The 27,250-nt window shown below is 46.2% G+C and overlaps 2 protein-coding genes across 7 annotated transcripts in view; both read left to right on the top strand.

Annotated features, from left to right (window-relative positions):
* The window catches only part of BRD8 (bromodomain containing 8), a 30,400-nt gene extending 18,442 nt beyond the window's left edge, over positions 1-11,958 (top strand). For 4 of the 5 annotated variants that reach the window (XM_083603657.1, XM_083603655.1, XM_083603658.1 and 1 more), the window contains 8 exons: positions 14-58; positions 4,879-5,178; positions 5,570-6,043; positions 6,402-6,532; positions 7,466-7,555; positions 8,886-8,954; positions 10,429-10,659; positions 11,513-11,958. In XM_083603657.1, the coding sequence (XP_083459783.1) occupies positions 14-58; positions 4,879-5,178; positions 5,570-6,043; positions 6,402-6,532; positions 7,466-7,555; positions 8,886-8,954; positions 10,429-10,659; positions 11,513-11,519 (1,347 nt within the window). In that variant the 3' untranslated portion in view covers positions 11,520-11,958. Of the gene's footprint in view, positions 1-13; positions 59-4,878; positions 5,191-5,569; positions 6,044-6,401; positions 6,533-7,465; positions 7,556-8,885; positions 8,955-10,428; positions 10,660-11,512 lie in introns of all 5 variants that reach the window. The other variant, XM_083603659.1, reaches the window with a different exon arrangement.
* A 1,462-nt stretch (positions 11,959-13,420) lies between these two features.
* KIF20A (kinesin family member 20A) lies at positions 13,421-27,033 on the top strand. 2 transcript variants are annotated; one of them, XM_083603660.1, is made up of 19 exons: positions 13,421-14,030; positions 15,691-15,849; positions 16,134-16,220; positions 16,637-16,756; positions 17,071-17,209; positions 17,309-17,496; positions 17,594-17,738; positions 18,428-18,628; positions 18,804-18,915; positions 19,118-19,189; positions 19,641-19,784; positions 20,003-20,168; positions 21,427-21,582; positions 22,103-22,242; positions 22,379-22,481; positions 23,601-23,811; positions 25,220-25,311; positions 25,518-25,655; positions 26,425-27,033. In XM_083603660.1, exons 2-19 carry the CDS (start codon positions 15,709-15,711, stop codon positions 26,746-26,748), a joined length of 2,679 nt encoding a protein of 892 aa, XP_083459786.1. In that variant the 5' UTR covers positions 13,421-14,030; positions 15,691-15,708; the 3' UTR covers positions 26,749-27,033. The 2 variants fall into 2 exon arrangements, with proteins under 2 accessions (XP_083459786.1, XP_083459787.1); XM_083603661.1 differs by lacking the exon at positions 13,421-14,030 and adding an exon at positions 14,057-14,118.
* The last annotated feature ends 217 nt before the right edge of the window (positions 27,034-27,250 follow it).

The raw sequence follows: 27,250 nt of genomic DNA, 5'->3' as shown, positions 1-27,250 counted from the left end.
TGTCTTTTAACAGGACAGTGTCCCCATGGGCTCCCCTGCCTTCCTCCTTTCTCTCTTTGTAAGTACTTAATGATTACGCTTTCAGCAGCACAATAACAATATGGGGACATTGTCTGCATGATGAGGGGCTTTCTAAAATTACAATCAGACTATGGTCATGTCTGGGTTGCTGAAACATAAGAAATATCTCTACCCCCTTTTGCTTCAGTGTATTGTTTTGTGATTGGATGTCTGGGGGAAAGTGGGGGACTTTTTGTTATTTCTGGCTGCAGGCTGCTCACTTCCTTTCATTTCTTCAGTCTGTCTCCTTCCATTCTGGCTTTGGGTAGATCACAAGACTCTACATTTAAAAAGGCAACACTTGCTTAGAGGGTAAAGTTACGCACTAAAGTCCACATTGCAGAGTAATATCCTTGGCTTGCGGCTCTTCCCTTGTTTTCCCTGCATCCCTATGTTGGATTTAATTATTCACATCTAAAGCTTGGTTCCTGCCTTCGTAGCTCACAGGACTCTCAGAGCAGCTTTCTGTAAGACGTAACACAACAATAAAATTGTGAAATTATTCTGAGAATTGCAGAGGAAAAGATCCCCAGGAAGGGTTGTCTCAATAACAGCTTCCCCGGCTGTAAAGAGAAATCTAGTTACATATGAGCTGCTGTTTCATACATACTTCTTGCAACAGTTTGTGTTGAAGCCTCCTCCAAACTATGGGATAGTTCTAGACAGTGTACGTTGCAAGAAGACTAAAATACAGTGTGTTGTTTCCATGGATGCAGCCATGGTCCTATAGTAAGAAAGCTGCTGTTCTGCCCAAAGATGCGTTTTGGCAGGTTCATCCTCCACCCAAGGGAATGCGGGTAGGGATTGTTTTCTAATGCCTATTTATTAAAGACAGAGAAGCATGAGGAAAGGCAGCCAGATGGAGTGGGCAGCAGATGGAAGTGATCTCTCTAGCTTCCGTACATTCACAGAGAGCCGCTGTGAGGACATGCTAGGGAGATAGTGGCAGGGTCACCCACCTGGAAGAGAACTTCTGTAAAGAGCAGCAGTTGATCAGGTATGTTAGTCAGCATCCTTTCTGCCCACTGAAAGAAATGACTTGGAACTTTTCACATGGGGCAAACACATCATCACATATGCCAATGCCAAAAGTCCATTTCCCCCTTTCCCCTTTTGAGTTCACATGCAAACTCTGTAGCTGGTTTCATAAAGTAGTCCTCTGTGTTTTAGGAAGGCAAGTGGTACTGCCTGTCTGTGCAGTCAGTCTTTCCTGGCAACACAGATGGCAGCCAGCAGTCTTTCCTTTTGACACAGTCTTGCTAATAACAGTGCCTTCCCTTCTCTCTGCATTTTGATTAGGATGGGGGAACCAGAGGGCGGCGTTGTGCCATTGAAGCAGATATGAAGATGAAGAAATGATGCTGAAGATAAGAAACAGCCCAGTCTTTGGTGTCTGGACCCAGGAAGCAAAATGAGAACCTTCCTGATCCTGAGGATGAAATGGCTATGGACAGGGAAGGGCTGACCTGTCAGTAATAAAGAATATCTATCATCCTGGAATGTGTAACCAGGGTAATCCCAGAAACAAGAGAGCAGCCCCACTGCCTGTTGTAGGGCAGCAGTATTGGGGTCCTATTAGTGTCCTCATATTAGCTAGCAACTGGTGGCTAGTACGTACTGTAATGTGAAGTGTACAGATTTTTTTGTATTTGTGGAGTGTAAATGTGTATAATAAACTGTAGTAGAGAATCCTGTAGAGCAAGGTGTGCTGGCTGCATTGATTTATTTACATTACCACCCTCTCTAAGAAAAACTTGTTTGTAAAGACCTACACATACTGTGAATCAATGTTTTGACTACACAGTCCAGAATGACAAATCCATCAGCTAGATCAGACCTGCCAAGCACTTTCAAACAGGTCTGCTAGCTCCCATCTTCCTCCCCATCATAAAAAGAAGTCTCTCCTCCCAGCCCATGTGCTGAAAAAATAGTTGCCTCTGCTCTTCAGAGATCAATTGCTGAAGAGCAAAAGGAAACAATTGGATTTTCCTTTCTGGAGGCGTTCGAGCTAGTCTATCAAACCCAGTTCTGTGATAGATGAGTTTCTACCTGTCTCTGGGTGCCAGATAGTCACATCAATGTTGGCCATGGCCCTCTGCTGGCATGTGGTAGTCCATTACTGTCTCTTCATTGGCAGAGGTGTGCTATGTGTGCCCAGACACACCGTAATGTTTCAAAACATGAGGTCATAGCAAGGAGGAGAGAGCACGGAGCAGCAGCCTGGCTGCCTCAGGTGACACAACCCACAGGGAAGCGGCTATGGGGGGAGAGACTAAGGCAGAAGTAGGGAGGAGGGAAGCAGACAGAGAGACAGAATAAAAAGCCTAGAAAGGACCTGCAGTTTCCTCCTTCCTTACTGTTGCTGCTGGAGCTAAGTATCCCACCATTGCTTACAGATGCAGGCAGAAGCTGCAGCCTTTTTCTTTTGCCTGTGTCTGTTTTCATGGCTCTGTCTCCCTCCAGGCACCACTTGCCACCTTCCTAGGACAGGAAGATGATGAAACTATAATCTGTTTTGGTCAATTTGGTTTAACTCATCTGTTTAAAGGTCATGACATTTCATTATCACGGCAGCAAAACTTAGGTATTTTTTGTTAATAAAAAAGTTACATTTTAGTTTCTTCAGTTTATTTATCAAACAATGTCCTTTATGATTATGTATTCAATAAATATTTATCCTGAGGGGGGGAAGCAAAAACCCTGCAAACACACCCTCATTAAATGTGCTGTGCACAGCTATGCTCATTGGTAGTGACTCTGCAAGTCAGGGATGGGGAGCCTGTGGCTTTCCAGATGATGTTGAACTTCAACTCCTGTCAGCTCTGATTATTAGTCATACTGACTGCACTTGATAGAAGTTGGAGTCTAACAACAGGATCTCCATGCCTGATCCAATATCATGGATAGGTTTCCCTTCCCAGCCCTGCTACTTAAGTACTCTTTCTCCCTTGCCCACTTTTCAAACTGGAGACGCCAAAGACTTGAAACTATGATTGTTTAGGTCTTACAGGGGCAGCCAGCTGGTGTGCAGAGGCCTTCATTGTGGTTCATACCTTCTGGGAGCGACATGTCATTGTTGGCTGCAGCCAGAGACAAGCGTGCTCAGAGAAATGGATGTGATTTTTCACCTTTGTACAGTAGGCTACATTACAACTGTGTGGATGTTTCTATACACCTACAGTACACCTGTCCTCCATACAAGCAAGCAAGACACATTTTAACCCAGCAAAAGGGCACAGGAAAATAATATTATAATATTTTATTTATATTACGACAGTCTGGGCGGCTTCCAACACATAATAAACGTTAATAATAACAATCTGATCCAATATAAAAAATCACAACTTTAAAATAGACAACTTATATCAAACAAAGCCACAATCAACAATCCATCAGGATCTAATAATACACAGTAAAATTAAACAACGGCAAATAATTAAACAGTTCACACATACCACAATAAAGAATTTACCAATCTATAATCAGTAAAAATAACAGCAAATTGCAATGCATGAAAACCATAAAACATACAAAACCATGTAAAAGGATCAAATTGAAACACACACACAAATTATAAAACCACACCCACACCCACCCACCCTGAAATCATCTCTTCCTAGCTGCTGCTGTTCTCAAAGTCACAGTCTGGGAAAGGCTGGGTGGGGCAGATGGAAACAGCAGTGCCTGAGTAGGAACAGAAAACCCATGAGGGATGTGGGCTGAGGAGGGGAAGTGGCTGAGGGAGAGTCCTGAGAGTTGGATAGAGCCCTGGGGACCCACCCAGGGCTCCTCAACCTCAGCTTCACTACCACTTCTTTCAACCATGATATCTCAGCAAACGCTTCAATGTGTTGCTTCAAAACATGTCTACTAAAATTTATATTGTCACCAATGGGAGTAAAAAAAGAAACCGTCACAATGTTTTAAGACACCCTCGGGTTTTGTAAGCAAAAACGACTTCTTGATTTTCTCCACCCTGAAGAATATTTCAGGGATAATCAAAAGAATAACTGTATAATAACTAGTTAAGTGATCCCAGCATAAGCAATACAATTCCCCCAGGGTGGTGTTAACAGAAGGCTTCCATGACTTTCACCTGCATTCTCATACAGCATCTTTATCTCCTCCTTTAAACCTAGATAAAATTTTGAGATCTTGACTTCTAGACACACTGGGTTGTAATAAGGCAGTGGCTTCCAACTCTTTTGCAAAATTGTGCTATCAATGGATTATAATTCTTAGAAAGGATCTGCCTTTTCTATTCGCCTTGCATTGAGAGAAATCCACCTCTCCTCCTTTACCTATTATGCAGGAACATTGGAAGCTGCCTTGTACCATTCTAGACAATTCGCCCACCTAGATCAGTACAGTCTGCGTTGATTGGCAGTGGCTCTTAAGGGTTTCAGGCAAAGGACATTCCTACCCGTACTTGGAGATAGCAGGGTTTGATCCTGGTCCCTTCTGCAGGCAAAGCAGGTGCTCTGCCATTGAGCCACATCTGGGTTGCCCTGTTCCCAATCCCCACTGCTAGCAAATATGGTGATATAACCCAAGGCTTCAGCAACCCACTCCTGGCTTACCATTTGGATTGCTGTGGGACTTGGCAGATGTGCAGTGCCACATAGACAATTAGAAGCTAGGGATAATTTTTGGTAAAAGTTCTCTTTCAAGTCACAGCTGAGAGCATTACCACAATAGATTGTATATGTCAGGGTTTGAACTTGGCTCCTTTACTACCTGCTTGAACACCTGATCAGATCTGAAGCTAGCATGTGAGCGAGTGACAAACCCTCTTCCCATCTCGTGTACCTCTTGTAGATGGGTCACGTGTGGACCTGGCTGGAGTCCAAAGAAGAATTCTTCACGGAGTCTGAGAAGAGCAGCAGCTGCCAGTCTCCCCAGGGCTCCCCAGGCTCCAGCTCAGATCTTGACCTGGAACTAGGCTGCTGGAGAAAGGGGGAAGAAACTGCTGAGGAGGAGGTCGAGGAGAGCAGCAGCCAAGAGGAGGAGAGTCAGCTGGGAACGAGTGGTCCTCTGGCATGGGAAGGTGCCAGCAGAGGGGACCAAGAAGAGGCTGGGAGGTACAAGCAGGATGCTATCTTGAGGTTCCTGTCAGAGGTATGGCTGCTGGTGGGTGCAGTTGAGGAAAAGGCGGAGGTGGTGGTGGGTGACCTTGTCAATTGGCTGAAAAAATAGTGTTCCCAGTCCACGTGGCAGACTGGCCATTTCTGTATGCAGTTGGGTAAAGGTACCTGGAGATAGAGGTTCAGGATAAATGTGTTGACAAGGGTTGGTGCCTGCCCTCTAATTCAAAAGTGGAAGGGTGTCTTTGCCCAGATGCACTTCTATTCACATGCCCATGGAGTGTTATTCTGTGTTTTGGCTGCGTCTCTATCCTATGCCCGTTAGGACAAAAGATGTGTTGAATGGACAGATCTGCATATAGTTCTGTAATGTCACTAATTCTGTAATGGTCTTAAGCTGTTTAGCCTGTCACCCTCTCTTCCAGGTAACACATTTGATGGAGCCCCTTTGCATTGGCAGCACATACCTGGCCCAGGGTCCACAGGCACTTTGCAGTGCTGGGGAGCTGCCTGGAAGGGGATTGCTGGATCATGAAGGAGACATAAAGGGATCTGTGACCCACCAAGAGGAGGAAGTGGCTAAAGGAAGTCAGCTTCAGGTTCTGAAAAAGAGAGCTACTTCCCAGGGAAGGGGAAAGTTGGCATTTCAGGTCTCAGAAGGGCTCCCAGTTATTAACTGGGAAGCAGAAGGAATGGAAGAGCAACAGGATCTGTGTGAGGAGTCAGGAGACTCTCAGATTCAAGATGACAATCCTGATGGGGATTTGGAAAAGAAGATGCTGCATAGCCTTGTGGAAAGTGCAGGAGAAACAGATGAAGATGACTACTCATTAGAGCTTACAAATGATACTTCCTTCAGTTGGAGAACGCTGAAGGATGGGGTGCCACAAAACGTGGAGGTAAGTGGTGAAACTCTCACAAGTCGAGTTTTAGGACTAGGTCTCTGTCTCTGTGCCTCATCTCTCCATTTTGGGATAGAGGTCATATTCTCTGGAAAGGAGCAGCATAGTGAAGTGAAAGTTGATAAGCACCAAGGGAAAGATGAAATCTGTGAGCTAGCCATGATTGTTGGTGGGAAGGGGAAAAGTGAGAACAAGTTGCTTGGGAGGGCTTAGCTGCGTTTTCAGGTGGGGTGGAGAAAAGATGGATCCAGCCAGTTAGAATCCTTGTATCTTCCATCATGGGCATCTGGCCCTGAGTTTGATATTCCATTTGTTACTTTGCCAATTCAGCTCATGCCTATTTTGTGTTCACCAGGAAGTGGCTGCAGAACGTGCTGAAGACTGGAAAGATTGTGACTTCCACCTGAGTTACAGCAACGATGACTCCAGTCCCTATGGAACACCCTTGATGAGCTCTCCTACCACAAGTACAGCTTCTTTGCCTTTGTGAGTAATGGTGGCACAAAGCTCAGAAATGGCATCATGCCTACTCTTCAGGCTTAGTACTTTAAGTGTAGCCAGTCATCTCTCCATGCAATCCTGCACAGGTCTACTCAGAAGTAAACCCCACTGAGTTATGTGGGCCTGGCTCCCAGCTAAGCTTATATATAGGGTTGCAGCCTAAAGCTCCCTCTAGAAGAGGCGCGGGGAACTCTTTGTTAGGAAATAACTGGGGAATACTAGTTAATCCAGATATTCCATGTGTGGGGGAAACTACAAAAGTAAACAAAAAACGGCTGACTGCCTGAATTAAAAAAACATGGGGCTGACTCACTCTGTAGTCAAAAGGGCCCTCAGCAGAGTTTAAAACTAAAATATATGCAGTGTTTGCAAAGCGTGGCAAATATAGGATGTTAGACCTTTAAATGTCTCAGTATTAAGCACTGGGTACTAATTGTGTTCCCCTGTCTCTACCACTCTCAGAGTTAATAGAGCACAAACCTTTACTTATTTTAAGTAAAGGTCACACTCACGCATCTATCAATGCTACAGCAAAAACAACACAGGTAAAAACCTATAGAGTACAACATACAAAAAGGGTACCTTCAAGCATGGAGTTTGGACAGGGAGCGCCAGCCTCATGTGTCTGGTCAGTTGCATGGTTCAAAAAGAAGAGGGAGAGAGGAGCAGGGAACAAACAATACTTCCCTCCTCCTTGAAGGTGAGGGGGTGTATCTTAGCTGTGCCTTCTCTAGAAATTTACAGTTCTGTGTTCCTTAACCCCTTCATTTACTAACTTTCATTGGTAAGTTTTACAAATTTCTTTTTCCATCGGGGGCTAACAAACCTTAGTTGCATCACCGGTCCAATAACACATTTCATCCCACCAATTTCTTTTTCCTGATGGGAATAAATCTGTTCTGTTTCTTATCTGTATAGGATGCGGCTGAGCCAAGATGACCCTCTCCAGCAGCATTTGCTTTTCAAAAAAACTTTGTTGTCCATCTGGAAGATGGTGGCTGGCCACAGGTGTGTTATTAAGGTTTATGGAGGCGAAGAGGACAAAGGCTGCATCCACAGTAGCACATCTTCATGGCTGCTTCATACTAACCATTCAAGAGCTAGTGCAGGTCACACAGCATCTTGCGATTTGTCTGTGTCTGCATGCCACTTCCTGTGAGGGTCCTCTCCTCCCCCCAATTTAAGAGATGCAACCTTTTGCACAGTCTGGTCTAGACTGAAATCTCCTGCTGTCCCACTTCCTGACACTGCAGTTTTCCTCTTTCAAATTGCTTCATTTCTTGGAGTGGTGTAGCGTTGCATCTATACATTCAGTAACCTAGGCACCTTGCTTATTGCATTTACTGCATCTGCTAATTTTTTTTAAATAGCAGAAATCGTATCAGACTTGCTTCATGATCCTAAAATCCAATACACTCCTGAGATTATCACCCTGGGGTTTTTTTGGGCAAGCAGCATCAAATTTATTAAGGTGTATTTGGGTAAACAGGAGCGACTGCCCGTATCTGGTGGTTATTAAGAGGGTGAACCATGTGTGTAAGGTGAGGGGTGGGTGGATTGAAATTTAGGAGGAAATATATAAATAGAGGAAATGTGCCAAAATTTAGTACTGATACAGTGAGAGTAAACCTAAGACTTTAAAGCCTGCATGGAAAGACCAGGGTTGGATACTGAGGGAGTCAAAGCTCGAACAGAAGAATGTTGTGGATCAAGCTCAGAGAGAACTGGTGAAAATATGGGGGAAGACACTGGGATCCCAAGACCGAAGCCCGGAGGAAATGGAGTGTCCTATATGTATTAGGGTTAGGAATGTAGGAAGCCACCTTATACCAAATCAGACCATTTGTCCCTCTAGCTTAGCATTGTCTACTCTGACTGGCAGCTATCCTCCAGGTTTCAGACTAGGGACATTTTCAGTCTTGTCTGGAGACTGAACTGCAATCATTTGCAGCCAAAGCAGATGTTCTTCCATTGAGCTACAGCCCTTCCCCGTAATTAGAATTGGAAGATGGAACAACGGCTGAATGTGTCCCTTTTTCTCAGCCCATCCTGGCCTGATTCTCTTGGTCCGACATTATGCATACACAGCATTCAGAGCTGCCCCCTGTAAAGCACAAACCTGTGCATGGTTCTACCCTGAGCATTTCACCCTTCCTTTCTATTTATTATATTGTGATTTCTTAGCTGATTGACTTCCATCTGCCAATCACTGTCATCCCCACCAGTCATTCTGAGATACAGAAAAGGGTGTGGCATGAAGTCCGGTGGTGAGTCAAGGGGTCGTGTAATGCACATGGGGAAGCCTATTTAGCTCTCTTCATCTCTGTCTCCCCCTTAGATACAGCGGCCCCTTTCTGAAGCCCGTTTCCGAGAAGCAGGCTCCTGGTTACAAAGATGTGGTGAAAAGGTCAGCTGAGAAAGTGGAGGGAGAGCTGGTACAGAGAATAAGGCTGTGGAGTGGCTACAAGTCACAACAACTGCCATGGTTGCAGTTCCAGCCGAATTGTTCAATGCCAGAGTCTATGATAATGTTACGGGATCAGTTTCAGCTTATGCAGTCAAGTTGATATGGATAAGATGCTGGTGGCAATACGTCTGCCCACATGCCCTCTTCACCCCTGTCCCTCCTAGCTTCTTAAATCTACCAGAGGGGGTTTGATTCCTTGGGTCCAAGGCATGGAGAACATTTTATTGTGTGATGGGGTGGTTCCAGCTGCCTTGAAAGACATGGTGGTGTGAACACTCTTGAAGAAGCCCTGGGCCCTTCAGACTGGAATAACTACCATCCAGTTGCAGCTACCAATTTCTTGGTGGTGGAGAGAGTAGTGGCAGGGCAGCTGCAAGCATTCTTGGACGACACAGAGCATTTAAACCCATTCCAATCTGGATTCAGGCTTGGCTATGGGACCGAGTCATCCTTGGCCACCTTTACAGTGAGCAGGGCAAGGGTAATGCAGCTTTGTTCCTGCTTTTCTGCCTCTCAGCTGCGTTTGATACCATTGTGCATATAGCCTCTTGGACTGGCTCCATGGAATGAGAAACGGGGGGTTCCAGTCCTACCTACATTGAGAGAGTACTTTTTGGCCCCTTTGGTGGTTAAATTATGGGATGCTGCCAGGCACTATTTTATCCCCTATGCCATTGAATACCTATATGAAGCTGTTGGGAAGCAGTCATTAGGCATTTTGGAGCCAGATGCCATCAGTATACTTATGACACTCAGCTCTATTTCTCCATAACATCTGGATCAGGAGAAGCCTGCCTGGATGCAATGGTGGGATTGATGAGGTTCATGAGTCAGTCTCCCATTCCCTCCCCTTACCCACCCAATAATTATTATTGATTGAAAAGCAGTGAGGTAGAGGATGGGATTGGGATTGGGACTTTAGTACTGGGGTAGATTCCCTTAACATGAATCACTCCCCCAGAGGCTATTATTTAGATGAGAAAAGACAGTCGCCTGTATTGTACCCATCTTCCTATCTACCCACTCTGTAGATAATATCAGCTTTAGTGTGTGATTTATGTATTAAGAAGCAGTATGGGTATGTGAAGGGTTAAACCCACCCCCAGAATCATCATAGACCTGATCCAAATTGAGCGAAGGGGCTGATTTCAACCAAAGAAAAGTATGTTTGAAGATTAAATCCACTGTACAACACAAGCCAGTAACTGCCACCATCCACTGATGGAGGAACAGAAATTCTTACTCTAAGGATTGGATATTTCCTTTGAGAGCTATCTAGGCTACCAAGTTAAAATTCTGCCAGTTTCCAATCTATAACCACCCAAATCCTTCTCCGAGAGACAATGTAATTTTTTCTTAACAACTTGGCTAGGGTGACAGACAATTGCAACTTACTTCTCCCTCCTTTCTGAAGGCCAGCCGATCTTTCCTCCATAAAGAGGAGCCTCTCCAAGGGCCGCATTCAGAATATGGTGCAGTTCCAGCGGGATCTCATGCTGATGTTCCAGAATGCCATCATGTACAATAACTCCAACCACCATATACATCGCATTGCTCTGGAGATGCAACGAGAAGTTCTGGAGCAGCTTCAGATGCTGGGCGAGGCACTCCTGTGCTCAGAAGAAATGCAGGGCTTTGTGAGAAGGTGAGAGGATTGTATTCAAAGGGGAGCAACCACATCAGCCTCCCCTTTGCCATGTTCCCATACCTGTAGGGAACAAATGAGTGGAAACCCAACCATTCACAGGATGTATGGCATCTCTGCTTGTGTCTCCCAAACATGAGTGCTATTCATCTCAAGGTGAAAGCCTCTTCCTTAGATTTCACAATAATGAGTAGAATTTAAAGGTAAAGGAGACCCCTGACCATTAGTTCCAGTCGTGACCGACTCTGGGGTTGCGGCGCTCATCTCGTTTTATTGGCCAAGGGAGCCAGCATACAGCATGTGGCCAGCATGACTAAGCTGCTTCTGGCAAACCAGAGCAGCACATGGAAACGCCATTTACCTTCCCACTGGAATGGTACCTATTTATCTACTGGCACTTTTGATGTGCTTTCGAACTGCTAGGTTGGCAGAAGTTGGGACTGAGCAATGGGAGCTCACCCTGTCACAGGGATTCGAACCGCCGACCTTCTGATCGGCAAGTCCTAGGCTCTGTGTTTTAACCCACAGCGCCACCCGCGTCCCTTCTATATGCAAGGCATATAGATGATTAAAAATTCACTTGGCTCCCTAAGCAGGAACATAGGAAACTGCCTTATATCAAGTCAGACCATTGGTCTGTCTAGCTTAGCATTGTCTATGGTGATGGACAGTGGCCCTCCAAGATGTTAGACAGGGGTCTCTCCCAGCCCTGCCTGGAAATGCCAGGGATTGAACCTGGTACTTTCTGTGGCCCTTCGTAATGAGGTTTATGTAGGCATAGATACAGGCTATTCTGGAACATGATAAATCCTTAGGGAACTGAGAGATTTACTGTCTTTCTTTCAATTTATAGATGTTGAGGAGCCAGAAGAATCAGGCTAGTCCAGGGACGAGAAGCTGGATTTCAACCGTGCTACCTTCAGTCTGGCTCTACGGAAAAGTTGTTGAGATAACCACAGTTCAGCAGTCTGATGCCCCTCCACTTCCCTTAGAGCTTTTGTTATCTATTATATGTCCCAAAGTATTAGTCATAACAGGTTTATATGTATTAGAAAAGTCAGTTTTTAGACTACAGATACCATGTTTTTTCCTGTTATTTATTCCTGGAACAGTGCTGTCTTGTCCTCACCCAGGAGTCTCAGTTGAAGTTTAATGGATGAAGAAGAAAGTTAAAGAACCTACAAGCCATAGCACAGGCAAGACTTGTTGTCCCCCAAAGCTAAGCCCCGTTTTTGGTAGCAGGCACCAACAAGGGGCTGTAGAACGTACATTTCCAGAAAATAAATGTTATGTTGTGTATTACCGTTCCAGAACAGTTCTGTTCTAGATTCCGAAAGATTTTTTAAAAATCTGTGTTGGCTTCCTTGTTAGAAAATTCTAAAACTGAAAGAGCATGCAGTTATCTTCAAACATTATTTTGGAGGCAAAAAACCCCCAAAACCCTACATGATGCCACTGTTAGTACCCAAGCAAGGTAGCTTTGTTGGTTTCAACACTGGCACAAATTCATTCTGTTCATGCCTCCCTAACAGAACACTACTCTCTGAAGTTGCATCCATTGTACTCACCTTTACCAGTTACCAAGTAGTTATCACTAGGCTTGGCCTAATTTGGGAAGGGCATAAAGGATATTGGGAGTTCTCCACCAATAATGATAAATTATTTGTGAATGCCTGATATAAAAGGAGAGGAGTAGATAATGACCACGAGGAAAGCAAAGGGGAAAACAAATACCACAGCACGCTTCGCTTCAATTATACCTGTAAAAACAGGATCACCTTTATGACAAGTCCAGATATAATGACAGCGGCTTTGCAAAGTACCAGGAAACTGTTAGACTCTGCCTCTTCTCTGTCCCACAGAGTTTGAGCATAATGCAGCAGAAGCTAAAGTTGGGCTGGGGAGAAACTGTGTGTGTGTGTGACTGACGGTAAATGTGGTTAAGAGGAAACATCCCTAGCAGCAGGTGGGGTGTGCAATGCTTGGTGCATATACTATTTTGCAGAGCCCCAGCACCTGGTGGGCTGCTACCAGATAAAATCCATGTATGGCAGGGGTGGGAACCTCAGACCCAGGGCCAAATGTGGCCCTCCAAGCTTCTCTGTGGCCCTAAGGATCCTTCAGATGCCACATCCCCTCCTAATCCACACTTCTCCATCCCTCCCCAAGTGCTTTTGTATGTCCTTAAGCTAGCTTGCCAGGATGGCATCATATGAGTGTAGAAATGTCTGTCTTTTGTGTGGCTGGAATGCCGCCTATCATATAAAGGTAAGAGTAGCACCTTTTGCCCACCCACTGTCATCTCTAGCCCCATCCACCACTTGCAAATGGCTTCTGGAAGTTTTCCCTTGATATACAGTGGTACCTCGGGTTAAGTACTTAATTCGTTCTGGAGGTCTGTTCTTAACCTGAAACTGTTCTTAACCTGAAGCACCACTTTAGCTAATGGGGCCTCCTGCCGCGCCGCTGGAGCATGATTTCTGTTCTCATCCTGAAGCAAAGTTCTTAACCCGAGGTAATATTTCTGGGTTAGCAGAGTCTGTAACCTGAAGCGTATGTAACCTGAAGCGTATGTAACCCGAGGTACCACTGTAATGTGGGTTGTTGTTTTTTACTAAAAAATGTTCCCCATTCCTGGTGTAAGGGATCTGGGCAAAACTATCTATGTTGCAGTTGGAGCAATTGCATCAGGGCCCATGCCCGCAGTGCGCCCGAGATTCTGAGCTTCCTTTAAAAAAAAAAAAAAAAGCAACAGTATTTTGGAAGCTGAATTAGGAATCAAAATGTGACTGGAGGGAAGTCAGGGGTGCAGGTTTCATATAGTTCGCCTGAGCAATTCCCGATGTCTGAAGGGTCCCTCACCTTCCACTGTGATTGGCTGTGAAGTAATCCTCTCCTTTTCCTTGGAGTTTGTGTTGTAAGGGGGTTGCAGCCAAAGGTAGCCCCCCCCCCACACTTTTTGTGAGATATTTGGAGGTGGGTGGGGGCAAAAATTGGCACTGGAATGGTGGCAGGGGGCATATCTTGTGGCCCAGAAGGGTTTTAATAGAGGGAGAAGAACCAGACCAGAGAAAACTCTGCTCGTTCCTCCTTCCACTCCTCTCAGACTGAAGCTGAACTACATGCGACAAGAGCCAGGATGAGAAACAGCCTCGCGTTCAGCTCGGCGCTGGCCCCGCCCCGGGTAGGTGATTAGCCGCGGAGTTTTGCGCGTCCTGATTGGCTGAGCGGGCCGACCGCGCGGTTTGAAAGAGCAGGAGAAGCAGAAGAGGATTTCGAGGGCTCCATTGTGGCTCGTACGGACACCGGCGATCGAGCGGACAAAGCTTGGCGGGCCGGGCAGAGGAGAGCACGGAGTGGGGGAAAGCCTGGTGAGAGGGGGGAGAAACGCGGCAGTCGGGGGAGAATTGCTTTGGACTCAATCCTTGCTACTGGTGTCGGGGAGAACGAGGCTCGGGCGTGAGCTGCGCCTTTACTTCTGCAACGGCCACGGCGGGTGATTTAAGTCTCCCGCTGCCCCTCCTAATGTGAGCGCTGAGCATGTCTCATTTTGGGTACTCGTGAAAACCTCCCCCTTTCACTAGGTTGCCAGTCGTATTCGTAATTCTAGGCATTTATTTACCCACCTTATTTCAATTCCTCTTATGGGACCTGGAAGATACGTTCCAGACGCTAGGCTTGAGGCGGGTCTCCTGAATTCTCCCTGAATTAAGTTGCTCTCATAGGGAAAGGAAGAGGTGGATCCCAAAGGCAGATTAGGTAGAGTGGCATGTTCTTTTTAAACAACCCTTTGCAGAAGCTGGTTAAAGAAGCTACGCTTGCACGAAGGTCACATTCGTTGCTGCTACAATCCTGTCTGAACCAAACAATGCACTTGCTAGCACTTCCATAACGAAACAAAGTGCCCACATGATAGTGTTTTCGCTAACCCCACTTCCTTGGAACTAAGCCCCAGTGGATTTATTTCTGAGGATATGTGGTTGGGAGTGTACTTAAGGGCAGTCCCCTTGGTTGGAAGAGACCACGTGTGTTGAATACAGAACGTCCCAGGTTCAGTCCCTGACATCCTCAGGTAGTGCGCAGACTGGGAAAGATGCTCTCTGAAACCTCGAGAGCTGCTCTCAGCAGGTAGAACAGGCAATACTGGGCCCAGATGGGCACACACTACCACTGGCTTCTATACACTTTGCTCTGTTATACTGGGCTCCCAGCGCCACAATAAGGCAAGGAAACCCCATTTTCTGAAACATAGAAATTCACCAAAAATAGTCAAGTAGATGGTTTTATTCAGTTCCAAAAGGTAATAAAATTGTGTTCCAAGGATGGAGGGGAAGGGACCTGACTCATGGCATGAATAGAACAGGGACTCCATAATTTTCAAGATGTATCATCATGTATCATCACACAGTTAACAGCCCTGACAAAGGGGCCAGATTAGGTGTTATCAGAGGGAAATGAGACCCAGGAAGAACAAATAAAGGTGCAGAGGGATGTTTTCCTAACAAGGGGATATGTAAATACTCTCATTGTGTGTAGTGGGTACTCGAACCATGCATGGTTGACAGGGGCATGTCTGGATCTCAGGTTTCTGTCTGGGACATACCTATGTTTTGATGCTGCTTTGTGAAATGTATTATGGGAAATTTTGGGAATTCTTAAGAAGCCATGTGCCCTTTGTTCTGGGCTTCTTCTTCCTTGTTTTAGTTTGGGAATTAAAACCTTGCTGCAACAATAAAGCGATCAAGGCTTCTAGCCACTGTTTTGCTTCGATTTGCCCGGCTGTGGTTGCTTGCTTGAACCTGACCGATTCAGAACCCGCAGGGCTAGGCCCTAGCGAAGCTGGGAAACGATTTCAGTATTGTACCCCAAGATTATATCCTTATCATAGGCATCACACATTTTGCAGTTATAGGAAGTGTTGTTATAATTTATTTAGAAGTGGCAAGGAACCTGGAAACCAGTGGCAAAGTCTGGCAGTGGAACTTGCGCTTCTTTTTCTATTCCTCATCCTATGATGGGCTTCTCTTGCAGCATCAGTGTGTAGCCGCTATGGCCTCCCCAGTAGGGCTGTTATCTGATGAAGAAGCTGTCACTTCTCCTGTGCTGGAGTCCACTGTGGCAGAATGTGGGGCTGGCTTGTGCCGAGACCTCTTGGCGGAGTTCTCTGCCATCTCTTCAAGCAGTGAGCAGGTAAGAGCAGTGAGGTGAAGAACTAAAACCCTTGTTTGTGCTCCCTCGGGGGTAGCCAATGTGACGCTCTTTAATATGGTTGGACTGCAGCTGCCCATCAGCCCTGTCCAGCAGGACCCATGGTTGGGAAAGATGGAGCTGTAGACCAACAGCGTCTGAAAAGCATCTGATTGGCTACCTCTGGTCTGGTTTCAAAACAATTAAAAAAACAACAAAACGAATGGGCTAGTATTGCCTAACTCTCCTAAGTATGAACCTAAAAGTCACATGTGACTTCTCCACAGGCCGCTTCTGATGACAATGGAAAAGTGAAGGTATATGCAAGAGTGCGACCCCTGACACTAGCCGAGATGGAGAAACAGGAAGATAAAGTGAGTTTATAGGCAATGCATGGGCCAGCATCTAAGGTGGGGGGGTGCTTTTGCCAATCTCCTGGGAGCGGATAGACACTGGTCTCTGCCCTTATCCAGAGGTATAATCACACCAGGAGGTTGCCCCCTTTCCCTCTCTGGCAAGGGGAAGAGCACCCTGGCCCCAGCCTATCCTCCTCATCAAGCTACAATTGCCCGAGTTCCTTATAAAGAAGGATTGATTGTTAAGCCATTCTGGTAACTGTAGCTCTGTGAAGGGAATAGGGGCTCTTAACGACTCTCAGCACCTTTTAAAAAAACAACAACACAGCTCCCATAATTCTTTGGGGGAAGCCACAAATGTTTAAACTAGTATCCGGGGGTGCTCCTGCTGTGGCAAATAATGTTGAACGCAGAATGTTAACTGTCCTCTCTAGGGCTGCGCCTGTATTGACGATTCCGAGACCCTTCTTCTCAAAGCACCAAAGGATTCCTTCACCATGAGAAACATTGAACGGGGGCTTGGTCAGGCGGTGCACAAATTCACCTTCACTCAGGTACATACTTGGATCTTGGGTTTATGTAGGATTCAACATGGACACCAGTTTTTTTTTTTAAGGATTTTGCAGGGCTCCACTAAGGAAAAAGTGGAGAAGCAGGGGAAACCCTTCCCCTCTTTGTTTTACTGCCTAACTCTAACCCCCTGAGGGGGAATGTATGGCCTGCCTCATATCAGCAACTCCCATCAGCCCTAGCCAGCACTGCCAATGGTCAAGGTTAATGGAAGTTGTAGTTCAACAATGTCTGGAAGGCCCCAGGTTCCCTTTCTCTGCTCTCTAAAGGAACTAACCTGTAACATTTGGGGTTGCAGATCTTTGGTCCAGAGGTGGGCCAGGCGGCTTTCTTTGATGCAACGATGAAGGATGTGGTGAAGGGTGTGCTCCATGGGCAGAACTGGCTGGTTTATACCTATGGCGTCACTAATTCAGGGAAGACTTACACCATCCAGGGTAAGAAGCACTCAGTCTGTGCTGGTTCAGGCAAGCACCTCTGCCTAGTGGCGGGGGACACTTGTCTCAGTGTCTGCTCACTTCTTCTTTGACTTGCAGGTAGTGGTGCTGATGCGGGGATCCTGCCTCGCTCCCTGGCCATCATTTTCAATAGTATTGGGACGCGGTTGTACCGGGCCATGGATCTGAAGCCCTTCCTCTCGAGTGAGGTGACCTGGCTGGACAGCAAGCAGGTTCGACAGGAGGAAATGAAAAAGCAGGCCCTGCTTTGCGGCAAGATGAAGGAGGTGAGTGTCCCTCCCGTTCGTCGAGTCTCTTGTTATAAGGAGAAAAATGCCCTGATCAGCAACTCAGTGGTCTTCCTTCCTTCCTTTGGAATTACAGGAGGAGCTGTATACTTCTCTGAATAGAAGTCACAGCACAGCATCCCAGCTGCAAGCAGGCACAAGCGGAAGCATTGACAGTGGCTTAGGTGGCCTCTCTTACAGCTGCCAGTCTGCCAACCTGACAAGCACCAGCCAGCTAGAAGGTACCTACTGCCCTGAGCCACCTGTTTGGGGACAGGTGGTTTTCTAATTGTCACGATCAAAGCTGAGAAGTACCTCAAGAGGTGTGGAATCTCAAAATAGATAGGGCCACCCAACCCACAAGAGAGCAAGGGGGGGATATCTAGTGATAGCATCCATATATCAATTTTATAACAATGTTGAGGTGGTTTATGGGGACTCATTGATGGGCTTTACAGGAGAGGGTCTTTGGGCTTCCTCTGGAGGGGCTTGTAAAATACTCCCTCAAATCGCTTTTGGCTTGGCCATTGCTTGATGGCCAAAGCCAGTCTTCTGTCACTAACTATAAAGCAGAAAGCTGGACTGTTGCTAAAATCTTATTTACCATTCAGTAGATTTGTATTTTATCACTCTCTGAATTTCACACCAGTGAGGGCATGCAAAGGCCTCCAGAAGAGTGAGTGGGCTAGCAATGAAGGGACTTATAGGAGACTTAAAATCAAGGCAGATTCAGAGGCATGTGAGAAATTTTGCAAAGGGAGATGCCTATGGCCTTCTTTAACAGGGCAACTGCTGTGTGTTAAAAGGGGGGGGGGAGTTATAAAGTTAATGGGGAGCCAGGCGAGGGCATTGGGAAGGGACATTGTGTCTTTTGGATGAATTTCAGCTGTGGCAATCACTGGCAATATACACGTTTGGCTTTCATTGACAGAGACAGGGCCTCGCTGGGCTGACCCAGATAATGTCTCAGTGCTGGCACAAGACGATGTGCAGTTTTCCATCTGGGTCTCCTTCTTTGAGATCTACAATGAACAGATTTATGACTTGCTGGAGACGACCACACTTGGCCCAAACTGCAAGAGGCCCAGCTTGCGGCTGTGCGAAGATCAGACCGGCAACCCCTACGTCAAAGGTAGAGACTGGCCAGCTTACCCAGCCAGCGGTTTTCCCATAGCTTGATCCACTGGCAGTCTGTGGGTGGCAGCATTGGTAACATGGGCTGTGTAACGGAATAGGGTCTTGTCTGCTTGCTGAGGGTGATCCCTCGTAGAGATGTGAAGCCTGAAGCCACATATTCCTGTTCCCAGATCTGAACTGGATCAATGTTCAAGATGCTGCTGAGGCCTGGAAACTGCTGAAACTGGGCAGGAGAAATCAGAGCGTTGCCAGCACCCACATGAACCAGCATTCTAGCCGCAGGTCTGTAACAGCACCATAATTTTATTTATTAGCGGAGGGGTGGGGTGAAAGTGCATGTCTCAGGATTGGCAAAACATGTCTTTCGCACAAGAAAACAAAGCGCATGGTGGCAGGAGGGCAAGTGGGTGTCTATGAGATAGGGAATGGGGGTGACAATCTGAGCCCAAGCTACTGGTTTTCATTACTCTTTTGCTCTTTGCAGTCACAGCATTTTCTCCATTCGCATTCTGCACCTCCAGGAAAGCAGCAGTGGGATGGAGCCAAAGATCAGCGAGTAAGTCAAAGTTTTTGCATGCAGTGAAGGGCAGAATTATGAGTTTCCCTGTCAGTTGGCTGAAGGGCAATCTCATTTAAGGGTAGGGGAGTTCAGAAGGGCAAATGGGGTGTGTGGGAGAGTGTCCCCCCCCCTCCCTAGTCACAATGGGTACTTCTCAGACAGACGCCCACTGTATGTGTCAGTGTAAAGCTTTCAGGGGCTTTTCCGGTATCCCTGCAATGTGCCAGACCTGGAATGAAAATCTGTAATTAGTCCCCCGTTTTGCTTACCTGAAGCAGAGCAACCTAAATCTTCCATAGCGCTGAATTAACAGGTTTTAGTTGGTGTATTTGGCAGTGGTTGACATGTCTGGTGTGCAGGATTTCTAACCTGAAGAATGCAACACTTGGGTCTGGTAGGATTAGACTTCCTGTATCCTGATACTGACACCACCCTCCCTCCTCCCCAGGATGTCCCTCTGTGACCTGGCCGGCTCAGAGCGCTGCAAAGAACAGAGAGTCGGGGACCGCCTGAAAGAGGCAAATAACATCAACACCTCCCTGCACACGTTGGGGCGTTGCCTCACTTTGCTGCGCCAGAACCAGCAGACCAGGTAAAGCTCTTCCTAGCTCTCAGTCTGACAGCTCCTCATAGCTCTGACTTGAACCCAGCAAGGAGCGCTTCCTGTAGCATGTCCTCTCCAACTTGAGATGTTGCTGGTTGTGTGTAGGGTTTGTCGAATTTGATTCCCGGCAGGTGAGGTGCCGGCTATGGTTGCTGCTTTTCTGCTCCATTTCTGGGGCTTAAATCCTCTTCCTGTATCCTTAACAGGCTGAAGCAGAGTGTGGTTCCCTTCCGGGACAGCAAGCTCACCCGTGTGTTTCAAGGCTTCTTCACAGGACGTGGGCAGTCCTGTATGATTGTTAATATCAACCCATGTGCTTCATCGTACTATGAGACTCTTCACGTGGCTAAGTTTTCAGCTATTGCTAGTCAGGTGAGACACAAAGTTGTTGAAGGTGAAACTAGGTGCCTGCAAGGTTCCATAAATGTTGGCTGGCCTTTGAAGTTTCACTGCTAATCCCTCCTCTCTCTCTCTTCTCCCTTCCCCTCCCCCCGGTGTACCCCAAAGTGTGCTTGTTACACTTGTACTCTCTCTCCTACACCTCTTACGTGTTTCCCCATTTTCTTTCCTATAATTATGATAATAATAATAATTTATTATTAATTTATTATTTATACCCCACCCATCTGGCTGGGTTTCCCCAACTCCCAACAGAATATTAAAAACACGATAAAACATCAAACATTAAAAACTACCCTAAACAGGGCTGCCTTCAGATTTCTTCTAAAAGTCAGATAATTGTTTATTTCCTTGACATCTGAAGGGAGGGCGTTCCACAGGGCAGGCACCACTACCGAGAAGGCCCTCTGCCTGGTTCCCTGTAACCTCACTTCTCGCTGGGAGGGAACCGCCAGAAGGCCCTCAGTGCTAGACCTTGGTGTATGAGCTGAACAATGGGGGTGGAGATGCTCCTTCAGGTATACTGAGTCGAGGCAGTTTAGGGTTTAAAGGTCAACACCAATACTTTGAATTGTGCTCAGAAACGTACCTATTTATTTGTATTTATTGCATTTGTTTACTGCACTTTGCCTGTAGATCTCAAGGCAGTCCACGACATAAAAATGCAAAATGCATAATAAAAACAAGAATGGAAACAAACTAATAAGCCCCCAGACCCCAGCCTCTCTTCTCCAGTATCTTCTCCACACCTTACCTTGGCAACCTTTGGCTAAGTTCAGCAGCACCTGCAATTCCCTCTCTGAAGGACCCTTGGATGCTGGTGTGCTATTTAGCACAGCTGGTTGGCTGCAAGAGAGCGGAGAAACGGGCAAGATTAGGGAATATGGTATATCTCAATCCTTGCCAGGGAAGAAACAGACTTTCCATAGTATGAGGAAGGACAGATAGCTGATTGTACTTCTAGGGAGGGCTAGATGTGGCTTATTAACCTCCAGGCATGGATATCAACTGGGGCAGGAGAATTTCCGACAATGTGTTAAACTGGCTAGGTTACACATAAGGCTGTAGCACATGGGTGGGAAAGCGAGGGCCAGATGCAGGCCTCTGCCTTGGCCCTGGGATTCTCCCTAGGCCACACACCCCTGTGCTATCCTCAGGTGCTTTTGCCTGGCTGGGATGTGCCCATTGCTCTTTGGAATATGCCAACAGCAACACTTTGTATACCTTCCAGATCCTACAAGCTCCTACAAAGCTCCTGTCGATTCAGTCTCTCATCAAGGAGCACAGCCTCCGGGGGAAGAAGATCCCTGCAGAAGTCCTGTATCAAGAAGCTGAATCGGACGAAGAGAGCGAGGATGAAATGGATGTGACCACATATGACAAAGAGGCAAGTGCTCGTTTGTCTGTCACTCACTGAGAAAGTCTCCCATTGGCAGGGTCCTTTGGTAGACTGGAGCAGTCAGAAAACCTCTTATGGACCCAGCCAAGAATAGACCATGAAGTGTCAACTGAGGTTCAAAAATTCTGTGCCCTCACGCAGGAAAAAATGGAAAGCTGTCTGATGCAATGATAGCCAGTTACCGCTAGGCCCCAAAACCTCCTTTGGATTCTTACTTGCCCATTAAAAATTGAGTAGCTGTGGTAATGCTTGGATCTCTGGGGCAATTCCTCATCTTGACTGTTCTGGAAAACCTGGGACTCAGCTACATTAGTTAACAACCTGCATTTTAAATGCGTTATAAACATGCAACACCAGATGGCGCTGGAGAGCACAAAACTTTTCTATGGGATTTTACATACAGGGTTTTTAAAAATTTTGTTGAATGATTGAATTTATGACTTACAGCGTTTTATTCCTGTGTGTAAATCCACCCTAGTTGTCACGTTCCTTTCCTCTCTTCCTTCAGGACCTGTTGCGTGTGGTTGAAGCTGTGCGAGACCTTCTGCTGAAAGAGCGGCAGGAGAAGTTTCAGCTGGAAATGCGTCTCCGCGATGAGATCTGCAATGAGATGATGGATCTCCTACAGAAGAAGGAACAGTGGACCAGGTACTGTTGGTGGCAGAGGGCTGTGGAGGCACGTCTCCTCCTCTCCAGGATTGGGCCTTGGCAGTCCACCCCACATCTTGTCTGTTCTTGATATGACTCTTTCCCTGCCCACCCACTTTCACCTTCCTCTCTGCAGTGAGCATGTGGACATCCAAAAGGAGATGCTGGAGGACGTTTATGAGGAGAAACTGAACAGTCTGAAGGAGTCACTTACAGACTACTATCAGGAGAAGATTGAGGTGCGTGGGGTGAAAGAGCTGTGGGAAGGAGGTGCTGGAGGGTTTCCCGAGGGTAGGACATTGCAGTTCCAAACCTTAGCACTGACTTGAAGCAAGGCACCCAGTTTTATTGGCATCCGCAAAACTGCAGGGGCTCATGATATCTTTTAAAAGATTTAACAAATTTATAACAGCATACGTGTCATCAAATGTGCGCTCTAAGTCCATGAAAGCTTATGCCAGGGACACCCCAACGTTTTTGGAACCAGGGGCACATTTGGAAATCTCAGAAACTGTCATGGGCAATAATCAAAAGCCATTTTACATAAAGAAAGAAAAAACACTTGCCAGTTCTCAGAACCCCCAAAACACCTACACCATGCTCCCCAAAACGAAGACAGGCAAAAGCATGCCATACACCCCAAAATAAGGCAACCCCCACAAAAAAGCCCTTTAAAAAGACAATTGAAGCAATTCAGGAAGAGCAAAGGGTGTTTGGGGGGCTCAATGAGGGTGTCTGAGGGTTCCATGGTCAGAAACCATGTCTCTGTCTCTGGGCAAGCAGGAGTGACCTGTGCACAGTTCAGGAACATTTTCATATAACCGGAGAATGCTGGGGAAAAATGCTTTCCATATGTACGTGGAACAGATCTGATCTGCGAAGATGCTATCTCCCAAACAGCCTACTGAAGGCTTATAAATAAATATGCAAGAGGTTTGTGTGTGTTGCCACCTAAAACCCTTGGAGGAGTGAACTACAAATGTGATTTGATAGGTTCTGTATGCAGGCGCATTTGTGGAATCCTTTGCACACTTGGCACTGAAACTTTTGGCTCTGCCATGGATTTCTGGGTGCATGAGAGTCTGCCCAAATGAGAATCTCACAACCCTGCAGGACAGGGATGGTAACCTATGGCCCTTCCAGATGTTGTTGGGCTCCAGTTCTCCAGGAGTGATGGAAGCTGTGGTCCAGTAACAACCAGAGAGTAGTTGCCGGTTCCCCATTCCTACTACAGGAGATTCTGGGGAAGTTTGATCAGCTTATCTTCTGCTGCTGCTGCTCATTCTCATCTCAAGTTGGCAGGCTGCACCTTCCCAAACAGAGCCCTTCCTGTAATTTGTCTTGTTTGTCTCCCTCAGAGTCAGGATGAAAAGATAAAAGAGCTGCAGGATGCCTTGCAAGAAGCAAAACGGCAACAGCAGCTCCAAGAGAGAAAGGAGGCAGATCCGGAGCAGACTCCTCGCAAATCCAAACGACTGGCAGCAGCAACGCCTGCCCAGAATCAGGAATTGCTGCAGGCAAAAGCCAAGTTAGAGCAGTGTCAAGCAGAGCTGCAAAGAACTGCAGAAGGTGAGGCCTTCTCCCCCTTGTAGTCGCATGGGCTCCAAGCAGGTGGTTGTCAAGAGATCAGACTGCGCAGCATCAGTCTAGTGAACTGAAAGCTGACCTAGCGTTTGGGAACCTTGGCTTCTCAGTGAGCTGCCATGAAATGTTAAAGCACACCTAGGATATCTGCCTGACTATTATTAGTGTGGGACCCCTGCTCCTCCTTGAGAGCAGGTCTCCTTTTAAGAAGCTGTATTATAACAGGTCAGGCCATGGGACCAGTTTTGTCTTTCCCATCCACCGATATATGACTTTTAAAGTGGAGGTACCTGGGAGGGAACACGAAAAGCTTTGCATGCATTCCCCATCTTTATCTCTGAAAAACGGTTGCATGTTGCAAGAAGTACAAGGAATGGAGACTTAATATTAAATATAGTGGTACCTTGGGTTACATACGCTTCAGGTTACAGATCCGCTAACCCAGAAATAGTACCTCGGGTTAAGAAATTTGCTTCAGGATGAGAACATAAATCGTGCTCCAGCGGTGCGGCAGCAGCAGGAGGCCCCATTAACTAAAGTGGTGCTTCAGGTTAATAACAGTTTCAGGTTAAGAACGGACCTCCGGAACGAATTAAGTACGTAACCAGAGGTACCACTGTACTTTTTAAATACGGCAGGTTCCCACCTGACAGAGGTCAAAATTAGAGGGGGGGGGAGAATCCAAAAAATTGATTTAAGGCCATTTTTGCTTAATATTTTAAATGCTCTACCAAAATTATGCACTTTGATCAAATTATAAATTTCTTTGAGCATGTTTCTTTACAAGACAATTGAAATACTTGAGTTCGTAGCCCTGAAATAGGTGGTGAAAGCCAAAGAAGGGGGATAAAGTCCCCTTGACTATTAGGATCCCACCCAGTTGTCAGCCTTCAAATGCTCCCCGCCCCCCACAAGCATGAGGGCTAGAGACATAATAAAATCGAAGCTGGGATTATCTGATCACAATAGACTGTGATGCAGAGAAGAACCTGGAAAATATAGCTCATTCCTATGTTTGTGTTTAGTGTCTCTAGTCTGGCAGTGTATTTTCTAAATCTTCACCGTTTCCCATTGTAGGGTAAACTATTTTGCTCTCCTCTGACCTGGCCAGACTTCCAAAATGCATTATTGCTATAGGACATGGCTCTGTAGCAGAAGGAAGGGGATTAAAGCAATGCACAACTTCTCTAAAAATAGCATTGTCGGGGTTCAAATCTGCCTTGAAACATAACTCCTTAAACTGAAGAGTGTGGGAAAAGGCCTGGGTAGCCTGGCAGTTCTTGGGGAGTATGTTCAGCATTGCACATTTAAGAATTCAGCTCTTGTATTGAGGACTGGCAAAAATAATTTTAACGGTTGGGCTAAATTGCAATGATCTGTGGTTTGTCCTTAGAGTTGCGTAAACACCAGAAGATGCTGGAGCCGCCACTTTCCTCAAAGCCCATTACGACAAATGTGGACCGGAAGCTGGAAGAAGGCCAAAAGGTAACTGCCAGACCTTCCTTTCCTGGCATCTGCCAACCTCCTTCCTTTACCCTGGCTTGAATGGCACTGTCTCTGAAACCTTCATCTGCTGCCAATGGGTGCATAACTTCTTGTTCTCCCCAACCCTAACTTGCCACTGTATGTAGTCCAGTCTTCCTTAAGGGGCTGGATGCTACCTTGTGCTTAACTGTCCTTCCCTCTCTCAGAATGTAAGGATGCTGAGATCTGAACTGCAGAAACTTGGGGAGTCCCTCCAGTCAGCCGAAAGAGCATGTTGCCACAGCACAGGAGCCGGGAAACTCCGTGAAGCTCTCTCTAAGTGTGACAACATCCTGGCGAAGCAGGTAGGTGAAGGAGTCTCCCAAATTTCAGCAGCTTACAGGGGGCATGCATGCTCTGCTACACAAGATTTAGTTTTGTCCATTTTAGTCAGTTTACATTGGTGTCTATAGACTGAACCATAAAAATTTCAGACCCAGCAGCACAACACACACACGTATATCCAAGGTGACCTTTGATTTGATGGTGGAAAACCTATGAAATAGATAGATAAATCCTTAGTGTCCTTAAGGTTCTGTGCCTTGATCCATTTTTATCTTGTAAACTGCTCTGAGATCTTCAGATGGAGTGTGCTGTATAAATTAAATATGTTGTTGTTGTTCCTACTATTATTTATTTGTACCAAGATTGTGCTTGAAAGTGCCAGATCTGATATTTATGTTTTGGTCCATGGAGACAGATGCCACTGGCTGGGGAGAGGTGGGGGAAATCCCATATAAAAGCATTGTGCCAGTTTTTAAAAAACATTAAACCATTTTCTGGAGTAGTTTGTTTGTGCTCACAACCACATAACAGTAGTGACCATAGAATCAACTCCTCCCTCAGTTGTCATAGATCAGTCCACAAGATTTGGTGGCTGGGTTGAAGCAGTCCCAGAGGGCCCTTTGTTAAGGTCCAGGCACCTGTCATCTTCATCTCTGTAATGTTTCTGAGTCCATAAGCATTTTCAGAAGTCTTCACATTCAGGGTAATTGGCTGAAATGATTGGCACCTGTCTGGCAAGAGGGGCGGCTCCATCTTCATAAAACTGAATTACTCCACTGGCTTTTCCAGGACCAGACTTTGGCTGAGCTGCAGAACAACATGATGCTGGTGAAGATGGATTTGCGGAAGAAAGCAGCCTGTATTGCAGAGCAATTTCACACTGTGCAGAAGCTCCAAGCAGCACCGACCTCTTGCAGCAAAAAACGGTTTTGTGCCAACAATGAAAATGTGCAGCCCAGAAGTCAACCTCCCTTCAAGAAGCCTTTCTTGCACAATTTCCTGACTTGCACTACAGCCATGCCTGCTGTAGCAATAGAGACCCCCTATAGTAGTATCCTACGTGCCCGTGGCTCTCCAACATTTAAATCCATGGCCTCTGGCAAAAAACACTGACTTTTGGGGGGGTTGTAGTGTACCTGGGCACAAGCAACCGGTTGATAACTTTAATGTTTTCCTTCACGTTAATGTGTTGAGGCCTGAGCTAACTAAATCTTTGGCTTCCCAAAGATGGTTACTTACTATGCATGCCCTCCGTTTCAGGCCAGCTGCTACTCCAGTGTATATGGAACCTGGATTCATATTCCTTATGTTTATCACCTCCAATAGCTTATGTTATGCATGTGAAATGTTTATTATCTATGTTAATTGTATAATAAATGTACCTTGTGTCTTCTAAAACCTCATGTTTATGTGAACAAGCTCTAATATGCGAAACCTTTCTGGCATTTGTTTTTAAGTTTCTTCTATTTGTCTGGTGGACTAGGCTCCACAACCACGAGGACATAGCTGTCAACTTTTCCCTTTTCTTGCAAGGAATCCTATTCGGAATAAGGGAATTTCCCTTAAAAAAAGGGAAACGTTGACAGCTATGCACGAGGCTGGTTTTTGTGTCCCT

Source organism: Podarcis filfolensis, assembly GCF_964270895.1.
Source record: "Podarcis filfolensis genome assembly, chromosome: 2".
NCBI lineage: Eukaryota > Metazoa > Chordata > Lepidosauria > Squamata > Lacertidae > Podarcis > Podarcis filfolensis.
This window is presented reverse-complemented; position numbering and strand designations above follow the sequence as displayed.